Consider the following 18,936-nt stretch of genomic DNA (forward strand, 5'->3'; position numbering starts at 1 on the left):
CAAGGCAAGCACTGAGCCCCGTGCTTCTCTAAGCACTGTGAGCACTCACTAAATCTTTGCTATTACTCTTCCTATCACCACGGTTACTGACAGTCCGGTCCACTGCAGGGTGGGAAGGCAGCACCAATCCTACTTCGGCATTCCATAACCTTAGTATGATGCCTTATCTTCGGCCTCTAAGGCAATACCAAGGTCAAACCCTCTTGCATTTGAAGCAGCTTCCCACTTCTTCACTGGCCTCTGCCACTACACTGACCTGGAAAACCCAACCCCATTAACCAGCCACGTACAATCTTGACCTGGAAGGTAGTCCTGGTTATTCAATAACCAGAGGCTCCTTAATAAATTTGGTAATGTAATAAACCAATTAACTACTCGGATTTTAAGGAAAGCATTTCCAGCATAGTGATAACTACCATCCACTACCAATCGCGAGCCATCTTGCGAGTTACGTGAACACACCAATGATCCTGAACCACTCTCAGCTCTACCTTTAGCGAGGATCTCCCACGCCTGCGGGACTTACATCCTTCCCACCCTTATATCTGCCAAGAAATTTTAGTTTTTAAGAGAAGAGCTATTCAAAGACTACCATTTCCGAACTTTAGTTTTCTAACATCTACTTCACGGAGTGTTAAAGAGCATGAGGTTTGTGATCACAAATGCTAGTTCAAAAGCTGGCTCCGGCACTTAGTAGCAGCTGTGTGATCTTAGACAAGTCAATACAATGCCTTCAACTTTGATGCCCTTGGAGATAATAATAGCAATTCATAAGGATTAAATCAAATGACAAATGTTCACATGGTAGCTAGCAAATAGAAAATAATTCACAAATGTTAACTATATTGTTAGTATTATTATTATTAAAAAGTAAGCCCGCTGTTATCCTCTTAACCTTAAATCTTTATTTCCTACTAAATTCCAAGCTTTATGGACCACTACCACTCCTTTCTCCCCAAGTCCTACTAAAAGAATATTATCCTCATACAAATTCTAATTCTTGAAGGAGGCTTACAATCCTGTTATAACTCCATTATCCTTCTTGACTTCTGACCAAATTCTTTCAAGATGCTTCTAAAAAGCATTTCATGGTGATACTAGAAATGTGTTTTTATCCCACAAACAAGTTAAAACAATACCTCTATAGGATCCACCTTCAGAGGAATATCATGAAAGGGGGAAATGTAGTGACCAGCTTCATTCTCTGCAAAGGAAGAAAACAAAACAAAACAAAAAAACAGGATGAAAGCAATGAACTATCCAGTTCTTTAAAGCAATTATACCTTTATCCACTTTAAAACAATTTTTTTAAGTATTTCCAAAATTAACTTTAACTCCCAATCTAAGTCTAATTCAACTGTTAAAATTTGCTCCAACCTGATGACCAAAGAGAAAACATACCAAATAAACCATATTTGGGTTGCTAAAATCATCACTTATCCCAATGGCTTAAAACACCCAAAGCAGAAGATGTCTAAAATAGACTAGAACCCCAAATACGAAAAATCCCACTTTTGAAAGGAGAGTCTTTAATGAGTAAATTGGATTAAAATTAATGTCAACTTCCCTAAGAGAAACCTAACAACAGAACTCCCAATTTCCACCTACAATCCATATAAACAAAGGTCTAAACATCCTACCCAAAGAAAACAACTTGTTTCCACTCAAAGTGATAAGGAAATTAATAATATTAAGGTAAGTTTTTAAAAAGAAAAGTTTAGTAACAGAAACTATCTTACTTTTACTACATACTGAAATGCATGTTTTAAATACTTACAGTGACTCAATATGCACTTTTATTGGAATGTATCTGTTTCCAAAAGGTGGGCTTAATACAGTCATATAAATTTTTCACTTTGTAATTTCCTAAGTCAGGGTATGTTTTATTTCTGGCCTGCTACCTCTCTGGCATAATTTTCAAATTTAGACTTTAGAAATATTTTAACAAATAAAACAAGGATGGGCTGACACCCCAATAGCTATGAGTATACCTGGTACCCAAATCTTGCTTTCTAAATACTATTCTCCAATAAGAAAGAACTACAGGTTCTTGAAGAGGGGGCTGGTTCTAAGGTTGGGGCAAAGATTATACAAGATGAGCCTGCAGCAGTACCAGAAATCAACCAAGTGCTCAAAACACAGACGGTTAGAGGTATGTCAGCGATAAATAGGAGCCAACCTGAAAGAACTCCCAGAGGTCAAAGTTGAACAATCTGAACAACCAAATAAACAATGAAGTATTGGATTATAATCCAAAGTATAAAATAAATATATATATAAGTCCACACTAATACAAAAAAAAATTATTTGAATAACTAAGAGACAAATCTTCCGTACAGAAAAATTCCAAGCAATGTATGTAGATGTCTCACCCTCTAAGAAGTAAAGCTTACCTGGCCCCCTCGATCCCTGTTGAGTGTGACTGGATTTAGTGACGGGCTTCCAAAGAGTAAATTATGAAAAGGGAAAAACATTACAGCGGAGAAATGTGACAAACAGTAACCTTAACCAAGTATCAAGGTTAACCACTGGTGATAAGTCATGTTGACAGCATGTGCCTCCTGATATGCAGTGATGAGAAGTGTACTTCACTTCTGTTGAAATCTTCCCAAAAACCCGTAACGCCAGTCTCATCATAAGAAATTCATCAGACAAACCCAAACTGAGGGGCATTCTACAAAATACCCTAACCAGTACTCTTAGAGGTCTCAAGGTCATAAAAAAGAAAAAAAGAATAAAAAGAGAGACTGATAAATTGTCACACACTGGAGGAGACTAAGGAAATATAATGACTGAATGCAATGTGGAATTTTGAATTGGATCTTGCACCAGAAAAACACCATTAGTGGAAAAATGAGTGATAGCCTAATAAAATGTGGTGTTTGGTTAATAGTATGTACCAATATTCTTAATTTTTACAAATATACAATGGTAATGAAAGATGTTACATTAAGAGAAACTTGGTAAGGGATATACTGGAATTCTGTACTATTTTTGCAACTTTGCCAAATCTAAAATTATTCCAAGATGAAGGTTTTTAAACAAACAAACAAACAAACAAACAAAACAAACAAAGAGAAAAACAAGCCCTGGCTTCAGTCCAATAAAATTAGAAGCATATAACTTAACGACCCTCTCCGTACCAAAATCTTACTCCCTCCTCTCGTGCTGTGTGGTTTTCCTTAGCACTTATCACTATACTGAAGTTCCAGAAAGAAGGAGTTTTTGTTTTTGTTTGCTCTATAAGCTCTCTACTGGATCACCAACAGCCAGAACAGTATCCAGCACTTAGTAGACATTCAATAAATAAGTGCTAAGCAATCATCTTTATTACTATTTCATTGTCCCCTCCAAACTGTTAAGGCAATGTTTCTTTCTCCACCCTAGCAACTCCTGTGCACAAGGCAGGGAAAAGATGAGAAAGTCTGTAAAACTCTTGCTATGATCTATAAAGCTGTTCATCAAGTAAAAAGGATGCACCTTAAAAAAAAAAAAACACAACTTCTCTTTTGCATATCACATCGAATTTCAAATTCTCTGCCTGACTTTTAAGTCACCTATAAGCAAAATTAAGAATACAAGAAAAAACGTAATTAATTTTTAAAAAGAACACAAGAAACAAAATTATCAGTTTGATGCATAATTATTTACTTTTCTATAAATAAGCAAGATATTTAAGTGGGTCACATTTACATACTTTCCACTAAAGTAAAATGTAGTGGGAGCTGAAAATGGTACAGCCACTTTGGAAAACAGGTGGCAGTTCCTTATAAAGTTAAACCTATGACATAGAAATCCTATTAAGTACTTGACCAAGAGAAATGAAAACTATGTTCACAAACACCTCTGAGCAAATCTTTACAGCGGCTTTATTAAAAAATCACCCAAAACTGAAAATAACCCAAATGTCCAACTGGTAAATAAACTCTGTTACACCCATACAGTACTGTTTTACTCAATAATATATTAGTCCACAATAAAAAGGAATGAACTATTGACATACACAACAAAATGGATAAATCTGAAAAGCATTATACCAAGTGAAAGAAGCGAGACACAAACAATGACATTCTGGAAAAGGCAAAACTACACGGATAAAAAACAAATCAGTGGTTGCCAGGGGTTAAGGTCAGAGGGTGGAATTGCCTTTTCAGAGTGACCACAAGGAAATTTTTTTGGAATTATGAACTTTTCTGTACCTTGACTGTGACGGTGTTTAAATGAATCTATATTTCCATGAAAACTCTGAATTGTTCACAAAAAGAGTGAATTTTACTGTATGTGATTTTAAAAATAAATATAGAGCAAAACAGGAGGCTAAGAAAAATATATATTAACATAAATGGAAGCTCGTGTTCCAAAGAGCAACCATCAACCTGTGATTCTTTTATTTGCCTCAAGTCACAAAGATAAGGTAGAACTTTGAAGAAAAGAAAAATCCAGTGCTTTAGCAGATTACTTCAATTGTTACATGTGGGATGGAAATTAACAAACATCTCAGCTCTAAGAATTCGGACGCTACCCAAACCAACTACATTCATAATTAAAATTAAGAAAGTATAGGACAAATGACAGAATAGCTGTGCTGCCTTTTTAATTAAGAGTAAATGATATCTCTAGCACATTGATCTGTTGTTAAATTTCCCTAAAGTTCCAATGCTCCTGTTAACTTGGGACACGTCCCCAACAAACTTGTAAGGTGTAAACTGAGTGCGTGTTACTCAAGGCTGGGGAAAACACAGGACAACTGAGTGGTGATCGCTAAGAGCTAAAGGTCTGTGAGAAGTGCTCTGTAAATTGGGATTTAAATAGTATTATATTCAAATAGTAAGGTAAGAGTAAGGCAATTTTTAATTGCCATTTAGGGAAGTAAAGAGAGTATAAATGAGTGAATGGTCTGACTCAGATAACCATATCTACTAAAAGCCACTTGGATCATGAGAATATAAATGATAATGCAATAATGAAGAAAAAAAGATTTCTGAAAATATAAAAATATGGCCTTAGATCTCAGACAGTAACAATGCTTTTTGGTGGGGAATATACCAATCAATTCACACAGGAGCAATGAATACAGAGGCCAAGAGCCTGATTTCTAGTTACTGAGCTTGATAAAGTCACTCAATTTTTCAGAATCTTATTTTTTCTATTTTCTTCAACTAAGAAATACACGATTTAGCATGTAAAAGGCAAGGTACTAGATGCTGGGATATAAAAGTGAGTTATGCCCACAGCTAAGAGAGGGCACGTACGCCATCAGCAGCAACACTAGCCTGTAAGCTTAACACACACGAGTCCTCTAAGCACAATTGGAGAGCTAATCACTGACCGAAGGCACAAAGGAAGGATCAGAACCTTCCATTAAATGTTTTCTCAGGTCAGTGCTATTAGTATGCTATTATGCTCCATTTAAAGTATTAAGATTCTGCAACAGTGAATTTAAAGATATGCCCTATCTAGCCTGATCCTCTATAAAATGAAAGGGTAATCCATATTTTACAGAGAGACGTGGTATATGCAGCAAGCGTTGTTGCAATGTATGCCACTTTTTAAAGATAATAGAAGTGAAGCACACATTAGAGATAGACCTTTCTCAGAGGCTCAGAATAACTTAGTGATAAATCTTAAGTTAGAATTTCATTATCTGAAGCTCTGACTGGTTATTTCTTTAGAGTTGAAACCAAGTTGTTGCCAATTTACTTTTAAAAATCTCTATTTTGTTGTTGTTTAAACAAAACAATGCATGTGTATGGTTACGAAAATAAAAATCCCAACAGTTTTCTCCAACAGTTCCACTATCAGAACAACACATTTTCATCTTTAATTTACTTAGGTCTAGTGATTATCTTCATTTCTCTAAAAACATTTATGATTAGTTTTATCACTTTTAGAAATTATCTACTGATTGCAATAAGGTAAGTTTAGTTCATTTGACCCCAATCTATTCCTATTAAATTCTCCACTAGCTAATCTTTACACTTTATAGATTTGTTCTTTGTTCCACCAAACATATACAGTATTTCCTGACTCTACTAACCAGATTTTTACTGTTCTTTCCTCATTCTTCTAATTTTTGTCTCCTGCACTTTTATATTTTCATTTCAAGGCTTAATAAAATGTTCTATAATCACATCGAATTTTCTATGCTTCTCCTGTTGGTACACAGTTGACCCTTGAACAACAAGGGCTTGAACTGCGTGGGTCCACTTATACGCAGATTTTTAAAATAAAAACTGTAACTGTATTTTCTCTTCCTTGTGATTGTTTTCTCTAGTTTACTTTATTGTAAGAATACAGTATATAATACATATAACATACAAAGTATTTGTTAATCTATTGTTTACATTACCGGTAAGGCTTCCAGTCAACAGTAGGTTATCAGTAGTTAAGTTTGCAAGGAGTTCACAAGTTATACACAGATTTTCGATTGCACAGAGAGTCTGTACTCCTAACCCTGTCTTGTTCAATGGGCAACTATATTTCCAAAATTTTTCTACAGATTATAAAAAGCTGGAGCGCTTGTTAAACAGATCTCTGGACCCCCATTTCATTCATGCTAGTTAATCAGAATCTTAAGGAGAAAAATATGCATATCTATATTTTTAGTGTGCAAACTCAAATAATTCTTACACTCAGGCAAGTTTGAGAAACACTGTCTATGTGCTGATTTTTAGCCAAGTAGAAAGTTAAAATTAAATTTCCTTTCTTGTTTAGCTTGTATTTTGACTTGTACTTTTAATTATTTTTCTTCCATTGTGAGTCATAATCGTATCTATAAATTATTCGAATGCCTCACAGACACCATCAAAATTATGAATCCTCTCTTTATCCAAATAGCTCCCTTTGGAAATCTACCCTCCTGCTTCAATCTGGCCGGAATGCTTGCTTGGCATCCTAAGAATATGCTTCTTTGGTCTTTAGTTTAGATCCACTGTTTTAGGGACCCCATGCAATCATCTTTTTTGGTTTACTTACTTGTTTTTGCAGAAGCATATCCCTAACTTATGTTCTGTAAGTAAGGTTGCATCTGAGGTACATTTCCTAAGTCCTTAAATGTCCAAAATGTCATCCTTCAACCTTCACCCTAGATTAATGGTTATGTGGGCAGAGAATTCTAAAAAATTATTTTCTTTCAGAAGTTTGAAGGCATTACTCCAGTCTTCAAGCATTCAAGCGTTGAGCATTCAGTGTCGCCGGTAAGTCTCAGATACCAGTTTAGTTCTCATTCCTTTTCAAGTGACCTGTTCTCCCTTCCTCTCTGTCTCCCCACCCCAGGACTTTTAGGGTTTTCTTCACTACTTTTGATCTTCTGAGATTGCACAGTTGTGTCTGGGACTCAGAATACTCGGGTCCTTAAATTCTTAAGTCTCTGCTGTTATCCCTTTGATAATTTCTTCTCCATTGTGTTGGTTCCTTCCTTCTGGAACTCGTATTAGTCAAATGGTGGACTTCCTAGATTGAATCTCCATGTCTCCTTTCTACGTATTTTTTTTTTCTTTTCCTGACATTTTATTCAAACCTTCTGGTAGATTTCTTTACCTTATATTCTAACTTTTCTGTTTTAATTTTCTAGGACTACCAAGAGAAATTACCAGAAACTTGGTGGCTTGAAACAACAGAACACCATTCAACCCAGTACACCTTCTACTGAGTTCTTTGTCTTAACAATTATGCTTTAATTTCCAAGAGTTCTTGTTCTTTGATTGCCCTCTTTTTCATTTTAATGGATGCAATAGCTTCTAAAATCTCAGACAACATCCATTTGACTTTTTAAAATTCAAGTTCTCTTCTTTCTACTTTCTTATTTTCCCATTTAATTTATAAGGTCTCCATAAATTCACCCATGCAGTAAATATTCACTGAAAACAAATACTATACCAAACACTGTTTTAGGTACTAGGTATATAAATGTCCTGTTCTTAGGGAACTTATGTCCTGGGGAAGGGGGAAGGGTTAGAGAAGCAATGAATACAAGTATGTTTTTACTGTATCAGGTACAATAAGCACCATAAAGGAAAACTAATCAGGGCAAGAAAAGAGAGAATAATGGCAGGGGATACTATTTTAAATGTAGAAAGGCCAGGGAATCTCTCTCTCTGCTGGGAACCATTCAGCACAGAGCTGCATGAAGTGAGGAAGTGGGTCAAGTGGACACCTAGGGAGGAACAGCACAGGCACAGGAAGCACAGCGCTGCTGAGGCGAGAACACACACAGCACGTGTGAGAAGAAGCGAGGAGGTCAGGGTGACTGGAGCATAAGAATCAAAGAGAAGAGTGGTAAGGGATGAATTCACAGAGGAAGCTCCATATTAGGTCACACAGGGTCTCTGGGAAATACGTAAAATTTATTCTGACTGAAATGGAAAGCCACTGGGGTTTTGAGCAGACTCTGGGCATGATCTGACTTAGATTTTTAAAGGATCAAGGTGACTAATGTGTGGAAAGCAGACTGCAGGGGGACCGGGGTGGAAGCAGGGTAAAGGATCAGGAGGCTACCAGTCATGTGAAAGATGACGGTGACATGGAGCAAGTGGCAGGGGTTGAAGCGGAGAGAAGTAATTGTCTTCCGGGTACATTTAAAAACAGAGCAAAGGAAAGAGACTATTGAACCAGACATGGGGTAAGAGTTAAGACAAGCAACAAGAAGGTTCCTAGGTTATTGGGTCAGGGTTTCTGGTTTGCACACGTTAACTTCAAGATGTTTCGTAGGCATTTAAGTAGGAATTCAGAGTGGAAAGTTGGATGTATAAATTTTGAGTTCAAGAAGAGACTGGGGCTTAATATTACAAATCTGGGAAGCATACAGGTTATCTAAAGCTAAGGGACTTGATGGGATCACCTAGAGCAGTAGCAAGTCAGGAAACTCAGGCTTCCGGGCCAAATCCAGCCCACAGCCTGTTTTATTTTTGTAAATACAGTTAGTAGGAACACAGCCATAGCTACGCATGGTATCTCTGGTCGCTCTGCACTACAATAACAGAGCCGAGCAGCAGTGATACAGACTTGTAGAGCCTGCCTGCAAGGCCTAACAAATTGCCTCTCTGACCCTTTATTGGAAAAGTTTGCCAACCCCTACTTGAGAGAGAACAGACAGAAAAGTGTGCCAAGGACTGAGCCCTGGAGTGTGGTTAGAGTTCAGAAATACAGAGGAATCCAGCAGGGGAGACTGCTGAAGGGGAAGCTATCAAAATAGGATAACTAAGAGACAGCATTGCCCCAGAGACAAAAAGAAAAAGGGGTTTTAAAGGAGAGAAAGTGATCAGCTGTGAAAAGTACTACTGGACACCCAAGGACTCAAAATTGATCATGAAATTTGTCACCTAGAGGTCAGCTTGTGGCCTTGACAAAAGCAGTCTGGTAGAGCTGCAGTGATGAAAGCCTGACTGAAGGTGATCCTTGACTAATTGGTTTATCTTTAGGAGTAAGAGACTAGAAACACTTATTGGAAAAACTGATGTGTTCAAGGAGAGGCTTGCTGCAGAGCCAGCTTCCTGTGGACATGCAGGTAGGAAGCTGGCTGTTACCCTGGGGAATTTCTAAGTGCCAGAATGCAGAGAGGTCTGCTGGGGGAACAACATCATCAGGTTGTCTGACTTGCCCCCCAAACACTTTCTTCAGCTTCTACAGAAGGAACTAGCCCTTTCCCCCAGCCCCAAGCCTGCATGGTAAACATATGTGTGCTATTCCATAATAGAACTTCAATTAATCCCCGAGTTAAGCTCCACATCACTCTCACCTTCTCTCTCCTACAACATCAACATGTCCACAACAACCTAAGGTTTGCAAAGCATTTCAGCATCTTAGCACATACGCTTAAGCTGTGATGCCCTCTATGCTGCTTCACCGAAAACCAAACCTCCATCTGGTTTTCATCTTTTATAAAGATTATGAAATTTCCACCACTGATGGCTCCTTATTTTTTGTTTTAGGGCTATCTTTTTTATTCACTTACTATCACTTTGATACGATGTTTATTAGGAGGGAGATAAGATAAACAATTGTAGTCTCCCTGCCACCTGGTCTAGGCCACTCTTGTAAAAAGCAGGCTGCGTGCCTAGGCATAACCTAATGAATTCAGCAGGCCCTTCAACATACACTGGGTATTGCCAAACAGTATCAAAACTCTCCCTTCAACTGGACTGAGATGAGACTCTTCTATAATTTTTAAGTTATCTGTACGTTCTTCTCTCATATTAGCAAGTGAGAAAATTGAATAGAATATGAAATCTTATGTGATTTTATGTATATACACCAAATAGCCTCATGTATGTCAAGTACCAACATACTACTACATACTATTACTGAAACCATTTACAGTGATTCCTACTGGAAACTGGCAAAGCAAAAAAACAAATAAATATAATTTTCTATATTCACACAATAACCATTATGTTCTACTGTGTCAATTCAACTTCTATAATATGGGCCAACTAACAAAAAAGGTTATAAGGATCAAACAAATATTTTGTGGATTATTCACAGGCAAATTTATCAGGTCCAAATGTATGGTACACTCAATGACAGTTTCTACCTATTACTTAAATGATGTACTTAAAAAAGGAGACAGTAGTTTCAAGTATATGCTTACTGTAAAGGATAAAACAAATTCATTCTTAAAGAACTGCGTAATTCATCCTCATGCTAAATAAAAGCAATTATCCATAGCACTGTTTCTCTAAGTGAACCAGTCACCTACCCATAGAAACAAAAATCCAAATTACGAAAAGCAGTTTCTCCCCATCCTTTAAGAAATTTAAAAATCTAAAACAGTGAATTTTCAAGCAAGTAACAAAACAAAATAAGCAAAAATATTCAGGTATCAAAGGAATATTGACATGCAGTCTTTGGTCCCATGTAAATAAGTCTAACTGCATTATGATTTCACAAGTAATTTAAGCCTACAGGGCAGTATCCATTAAAACTCTGAGACCTAGGAATTAATAAATTTAAAATATTCAATTTTATCCCCATCCCACTGTTTTCACCCTTCACAGAATAGAACAATAAGAATTTTGGTCTCGTATCTTAAAGTCAAAAGGAAAAAAGAAATAACATATATTAAATATCTACCATGTGTGAGACACTGATAATCTTTACACAGTCTCATTTACTGCCACAGCAATTCTGAAAAATTATTAGTGCTATCCTTATTTTCCAGGTGGAGAAATTCAGCTAAGGGATGTCAAGTGACACCCAAGATGGTGGAGCCAGGCCTACAACCTAAGTGTTCTGATTATTAGACTAGAACTGTTCCCACCACACACTTGCTTGTGGAGGTTTCAGAAATCTTCTCATTCAGCACTTCCCAAACTAAATTCCATGAAACTCTAAGACTCACTAAGATGCTAAAAAATATTGTGAGAAACAGGGGCTCTGGGGCTCCAAAGCCCCAGAGGTAACTCTAAAGTAACTTTGGGACAAGTTACCTTAGAATTTCCCAGGACTTTAATAGGCACATGGTGACTCTCCAAGGCGGCGATAAAATGGGAAGTGTTCTGCTAATTCATTAAACCACGAAGTCCTTTTTTAAAAAGAAAACCTAGTAACATCCCATGGGATACTTGTGCTCAACTCAGCACAGTTTGGAAAATGATCATCTAGTCCAATCTCTTCTTTTCATGGTTTAATAAAATGAGGTACGGAGAGGTTAAATGACACTCAAGGCCACAGAGAAGTTACCGACAGGGCCAGGGCTGGCACCACGGAGGCCTGATGATTCCACCAGGACGTTCTTGTTCCTGTATCATCTTGTCTTCCCACTTCAATACTGTTGCTACAAAATTCAACACCGATTAAAAGGGAAAAAACAAAAACAAAACAAAAAAAAAGTCTACATCAATCATTTATTCTGATTCTTCTGAATGGCAGTAGAGAGAAACCATTTACAGAGATGAAGCTCAAAAATGACCAACCTTCCACTGCACTAGTATTTCACATGTATATTGGTATACATTTGGAAATGCTGAACGACACTTTTCAGCCAAATAGGGCTATACTCCTGTTTTTCTTCGAAGTGGGAGAGAATTTCACCCTAGTACTGCATGCAGACTCTGCCAGAGTTAAAAATACCAAATAAGACCATCTTTATAACGAGCAATTTGTTCACTGTTTTTCCCTTACCCCCTTACCCTAAAGGGGCTGGCTTCCTATTACTTTATCCTACCCCTTCCAGCAAGTACTGGGCCAACAGTCCTGGGCCAAGGCTGCCATCTGGTGTTTAGTTCAGGAATTGTTTAACCCAACATACCTGCCAATTACTACCTCATCACCCCGCCCCTCTTCAAAACCACACTCTCCTTTCTTCCAATTCTTGCCCATTTACCCCAGTAGAATCTTTTTTTCTTCTTGTCTGCTGTTTATCCCAACTGAGTGGGGAAAAAATATTTTATCTGTGGCGTTCTACTTACAGAAAAAGCATGAATCTGAGATACACTTGTAGCTAAAGAACCCAGCCACCGTGAGGCCAATCAACCTAATACAATACAGCCTCAGGACCCTACCTCAATAGAGATCCTTAGAGTATCTATTATTCATCCAAAGCCTTCAAAGAATATCAGCGCTGAGAAGGACCTTGAAGATCAATGCTAGGCTAACTGCTTCATTTTACAGCTGAAGAAACAGGCCCGGTGAGAAAGGCAGGAGGCAATCACCTGCCCAACAGCACAGTGAGTTCATGGCAGAGCCCGGATTAAGGCCTAGAACTCTCCCTTCTAGAGCCAGTACTTGTCAGCTACACCATATGCTCCAGGCTCCTCAAAAGTGCTTTTTTCTCAACCAACATTCAAGCAAAGTATTTTTCAGTGGTTTTGTATTTTCCTTAATTAATTTTGTTGTTATTATGAATCTCATGATAGCAGGGCCCATAATTAAATCCCCTCAATGCCTCCCATGCCTAACAGTGCCAAGCAGACTTCATAAATACTATTTTTTGTCTAATATTAATTACTGTTCTTATTGCAAATGTAGAGTACTTTCACCGCATCTTGCATTGGACATGCTTTTATCTGCTTAAAAACCTAACTGCCATTTTACAACACTGTTTCTATGGAAAACTGTTACCAATAATCATCATATTGTAACCTTTTGGAACACAACCCGTTCAGAAATGTGGGACTTCTTGTCAAGGGTTCCTGTCTACCTGATCAGTCTTGACCAACAAGTATGAAAAATAGGTAGTAGCATGGAGCAAAAAAAAGCAACCAATTTTGAAGAAAATGGTAATTTTAGTACCCGTTGCATTATAATCACAAAACTTGAAGCAAGCTCAGTTTTCTCTCCTATAAAATACTCCTCGACCTTAAGCTCAGGTCAGATACATGTAAACATTTTATAAAGTGCAGATATCAATAATGACTACATGTATTATTAACAGTAGTAATTTATATTCTAGGTCCTGTGCCTAATCACTTTACATCCACTGTGTCAGGTAATTCTTACAGCCCTATTTTACAGATCAGAAAAACCAAGGCGTAGGAAGTTAAGAAACTTGTCGGAGGCCACAGCTAAGACTTGAAGAATCCAGGATTCAAGCTTAGATCTGAAAGCCGCCAGAATTGGTGCTCCTAACAGGTGGGCAATAAAGCAAGGCCGACTTTATAGAAAAAAAAGGAACTACCCCCCTCGGGGTTCTGAAGTCATTGAAGCATGAAGGCAACTCAACCAACTTCGCTATTTTCAGGTTATAGCTAACCCCACAGTGAAATATCTGGGTGTAGAGAATAACTGAGATCTGGGTCTTTTCCGGCTTTAGTGGGCCAAGTCTTAGTATCCTAAAAGTCCTTCGCCATCTAGGTTTGCTCAATTTGGGGCGATTGGGGGGTGGGGGAGGGACCACCCTGGAGCCAGGGAGGCGCCTGATCGTGGTCCGCATTCAAGGAGTAAACTTAGGAGTGTAAATTCATGACCCTGGGCGATCCTTCATCACAGTCCTCTTGACAAAGCAGCACCGGTGGACTAGACATCTCCAAAGTTCCGCCTGCTTCTTTGACTGCAGGCAGCCCTCACGAGGAGGAGCTTGGTTACGCGCACCGAGAGGGCGGGCTGGAGGGCGGGCTCTGCGCCTTCGCTTTCATAAATCAGTTACCGGAACTCAGAGCAGCCGCCGGAGTTCCGCTAATACGTGCGGAGCCGCAGCGGAGTGACTGCGCGGCTCTGGGAGGGCGGCTGGCCGCGCCCAGGGCGACAATGCCGCCACCTGCCGCCCTGCGTCTGGGCTCCGCCTCTGGGGAATGAGGCCGATGCTCCCCTCGCAGGCATCTCTCAGGGCTCGGCTCGCGCGGGAAGGTGGCCTGGACCGCGCGGCCACAGGGACGGGCCCGAAGCGGAAAGGGAGGGAGGCCGCGCGGGCAGCACAGGTCCCACCCGAACCTCCTCCGGCGCGCCGCGCGGCGGGCCCGGCGCGCTACTTACTGAAGAAGAGGCGGTACCCCGGCGAGTGGGGCTGGCCGCGCCCCTCCGTGCGGTACCGGCTCATGGCACGCCACAGCCCGTCCCCGGCGCTCACGCCACCAGGCAGGCGGATGGCGACCAGGGAGCCCGCGCGCCTGCTCCAGCTCGTACGCAGCAGCGGCAGCAGCGCGAGCATGGCGTCCACCGCTGTAGGGCTCCGCGCGGCGTGGTGCCCGGGCTCGGCCCGGCCGCGCGCCGGCGCCCCCTATCGCCCGGAGTTGGCACTCCCAGCTCGGGACTAGGATCTAGATCCCCGCCCAGGTGCGGCTGGCCCTGGAGACTCAGATCAGAGAAATCAGAGCGCCCAGCGAATTGCCAGTAATGCGCCCTGTAACCGCAGCGAGACCAAGGTTCAAAGATGAGCAAGACGAGGCCCACCCTCCGCTCCCTGAGGAGCTCACTGCCACTTATTATTGCATACATGCATTTGTTTCTTTACTCAACCAGTCAATATTTACTATCATAATATTTTTATTATAGTGATAGTGTATTGAGTGATTATTCTGTGCCTGGCGCTTCTCCAGACCCCCCCCCCAATGTAGGCGACAAGCATGCACACACACACAAAAGCGTTATGAGACATAATGATCAGGCCTCCTTCTGAGGACGTGACCTTGACACTGACTTATAGAGCAAAAAACAATAAGGTCCATCTCCACAAAACCCTTTCCTGTTTAACCCAAATAAAGGCAATTTATCCTTCCATGTCTTTACAATGGCACTTAGTGCTGTACCTATATGTTTGTGAACCTATCATATTCCCTATTTCACCTTAACTAGCCCACTGGGTTGTTAACATCCCAAGCATTTAATACTCAAGGTTTAATATATTTGCAGGATGTGCCATCATACCTTTCATATAATCGTGGCACCTTTGTTGTTGAACTAAATTGCTCCTGGAACTCTCTCTCTACCAAATCTTTCTCATTAGCATATGAAATTCTGGTTATCGACTTGCCAGAAAAACTTGTGGAAACAGTTGTCTATAGGCACTGTCTCTACTTCTTCATATTCTTTCCTCATCTCAGAGCAAACGCTTCCTCCACCTTCTCAGAGTCAACAGTTACCTCCTTGTTGTCAAAACATGGTTAATTATGTAAAGGTCAAGTCTCAATATATTGGAGTGAGAGAATCCTGAAGAGAGCATTATATAAGATTTTTAAAATTAGAAATGAAAACTTTCAAAGCAAATGAAATGTTTCAGTTATTCACCTGTAAAAGTAGAAGCAAGAAAAGTAGCAATTCTATAGAAAGACCAAATGAAAGAGGCCGATCTGAAAAGGCTATGTACTTTATAATCCTAACTATATGAGTTCTGGAAAAGACAAAACAGGAGAGAGTAAAAAGTTCAGTGATGGCCATGGTTTGAGGGGGAGGGGGAGGGATGAATAGGCAGAACAGAAGATGTTCCGGGCAGTGAAACGACTCTGTATGATACCATATGATGAATACATGCCGTTATACATTTGGCATGTATTGGACTGTGTACAACACCAAGAGTGAACCGTAACGTAAAGTAAGGAATTTAGGTGATAATGATGTATCAATGTAGGTTCAACTACAACAAATGTACCACTCCGATGAGGAATATTGACAGAGGGAGAGACAGTGCCTGTGTAGGGTAGAGGGTATAAGTGAAGGCTGTGTACCTTCTGCTCAGTGTTGCTGTGAACCTAGAACTGCTCTAAAAAAAAAAGTCAATAAAATGAAAATGATTCCAAGAGACTTAACATGTCAAAAATTTTGAAACAATATTTAGTAAGGTAATTTAATTTTAGAAAATATTTCATTTATTTTCTCTTGTATTAACTGCATTTTCCTTTATCGTCTAATGAAAATTATGTTTTATTTCAACTTCCTAACTCATAACGCCTGTAAGAGTGACATTAGTATCTTTAGATGCTCAGATTATTTTGAATGAAGAAAGTATGTTCTATATTTGGTCCAAGTAAAAAAGAGATTTCCAATGGGTCTGACATCTCTACCCACATAAAACACAGCAAATGGTGGGTCTCTGCAAGCTCAGTCTTGGTGGCTCAGCCTTTAGGATGTCTATCAGCAAATTGTGAATTTTGTTTTCTTTTCTGAAGTGACATTATTTCAAAGTTTTTTCGCTCACTTTCCATTATCAGAAGAGTCCCTGAGAACAAATCGATTTGGGTTTTTTTGTATATATATACTTTAGATGCTCTAGTATACAAATCAACTTTTTTTTTTAAAGTTTATTGGGGCAACAACTGTTAGTCAAGTTACATAGGTTTCAGGTGTACAATTCTGTAACACATCATCTATATATCACATTGTGTGTTCACCACCCAGAGTCAGTTCTCTTTCCATCACCATATATTTGATCCCTTTTACCTATCATCCCCCTCCCCCCTTACTCTCTTGTTTTAAAGCAGTTTTTAAGCAGCTATTTGGAGAAGGCACTGTATGGTGTCAAAACTGCACTGCCTTTGCGATCAGAGCAAGGCAAGGCTTGGAAGGAGGCAGGGGCATGGCTGCAGACAGCACATTCCAGGGCCTTATGTGTTCCTGTAACTCTGTTCCTAAAGCTCAGAAACCTTAGAAATGAAATCCCAGGTGCCAAAATGCCTTGTTCTGACATGAAGCGACAGGGAGCAGATACCAAGATAACTCCTTGAGGAGTGTGGGTCCCTCTGGAGGCAGGGACCAGAAAACTTAGTCATCAGGTTATATTGTGTCATGTTTGTTCTGTTTGGTGGAGTGTGTTAGAGTAAAAGATTTAGATAGAGACTGTTGTGCAGAGCTCTGAAGCGAGCCTGGCTGGAAAAGCTGAAGCATAGATATCTGGGGAGAGAGAGGGACTTTGTGAAAAGAGGGTTTTAAAGAAGTTTTGCTATATGTGATGAAATGTAACTCTTTCCTACGACTTCCTTTGAAGTTTACTGGTACAACTCTATGACTCATTGATGCTTTTGGATGTAGACTTGTGTTTTCAGGACACTGCAGTATGCCGAAACTGGCTTCAATGCAGTTATGATACATGAGAGTTAGAGATTTAAACACTATGTCATAGAATGCAGATATGCATTTAATCTTAAGGATAAAATATGAATCTTCAGGGAAATTTCAAGATTCAGGGAATGAACTTTGGGTCACATATTCTCAAATGGACACTACTGCCTCCAAAGAGGCATTTTTTAAAATTGTAAGGGTGTTTTCTGATGTTATAATTATTAACGAGCATTACTGCCATTTAGGGGGTAGGAGTCAGGGATGCTGTACACCCTAAAACCCCTAAGACAGCCCTACATGAGAAAGTGTTGTCCAGTGTACTTCATTGCTCTCAAATGCCACATCCGACATTTGTGTAGGTGAAGAATCTGTTTTTAAAAAATGATCTCAACCTAAAAACTAATGCCGTTTTGTGTATAATACAACGTATTTTTTGCATTGTTTTAATATGCTCATGGTATTTGAGTCTCTAGTAGTATCAGTCTGCATTTATAGCTCTTAATTCATTGTGATTCTAAATATTACTACTTCATATGTCTTGAGTTCTGGTGCCTGAACATTTTCATATTGAAATGCATAAAAGTTTATTATAAATCACTTTTCTTTTATTATCTTCTTTATATGATAGTTAGACATTACGTTGATTTTTTTTGAAAATTATCAGTCTAATAGTTTTTATTAGCTACCAATTTCATTTCAGGAGAGTAAAGATATTACAAAAGATTTCTTATTAAAAGGGAAGTTTAGTTTATCCATTCAACCATCCACCGATAGACATTTGAATGGTTTCCATTTTTTGGCTATTATAAATAATACTGCTATAAATATTGATATATAAGTTTCTGTGTAGATATGTTTTCATTTCTCCTGGGTCATATGCCAATTCTATGTTTAATTCTTTGAGGAACCGTCAAACTGTGTTCCACAACAACAGCGCCATTTTACATTCCTACCAGCAATGTACAAGAGATCCTATTTCTCTCTATATCCTTGTTAATACTTGTTATTTTTTAAAAAAAATTATTACAGCCATCCTACTGGGTATGTAGTGGTATCTCATTGTGGTTTTATTTAGATTTCCTTAATGACCAATGAAGTAGAACATCTTTTCCTGTGTTTTTTGGCCATCTGTATATCTTCTTTGGAAAAATGTCTATTCAAGTTCATTGCCCATTGTTTAATTAAGTTGTTGGTCTTTTTGTTATTGAGTTGGGTAAACAAACTGTGGTATGTACATGCAATGGAATATTAGCCATAAAAAGAAATGAAATTCTGATACATTCTACAATGTGGATGGACATCAAAAGCATTAAAGATGCTTTTAAAGTAAAAGATGCCAGACACAAAAGGTCACATGTTGTATGATTCCTTTTATATGATAAATCCAGAATAGGCAAATACACAGAGACAGAAAAAAGATTAGTGGTTGTCATGGGAGGGAGGGAGGAATAGAGAGTGATTATTTAGAGGGCATGGGACGTTCTTCTGGGATAATAAAAATGTTTTAAA

General features: G+C 39.0%; 1 protein-coding gene across 2 annotated transcripts in view; it reads right to left on the reverse strand.

Annotated features, from left to right (window-relative positions):
• Positions 1-14,651, reverse strand: part of PPA2 (inorganic pyrophosphatase 2) — an 87,613-nt gene extending 72,962 nt beyond the window's left edge. The window contains exons 1-2 of one of the 2 annotated variants that reach the window (XM_033106249.1): positions 14,410-14,651; positions 1,140-1,204 (exon numbers count right to left, since the gene is read on the reverse strand). In XM_033106249.1, coding sequence (XP_032962140.1) covers positions 1,140-1,204; positions 14,410-14,584 — 240 coding nt within the window. In that variant the 5' untranslated portion in view covers positions 14,585-14,651. The remainder of the gene's footprint in view (positions 1-1,139; positions 1,205-14,409) is intronic. The other variant, XM_033106248.1, reaches the window with a different exon arrangement.
• Positions 14,652-18,936: the final 4,285 nt, after the last annotated feature.

The sequence above is a fragment of the Rhinolophus ferrumequinum genome, chromosome 5 (assembly GCF_004115265.2).
Source record: "Rhinolophus ferrumequinum isolate MPI-CBG mRhiFer1 chromosome 5, mRhiFer1_v1.p, whole genome shotgun sequence".
Lineage (NCBI taxonomy): Eukaryota > Metazoa > Chordata > Mammalia > Chiroptera > Rhinolophidae > Rhinolophus > Rhinolophus ferrumequinum.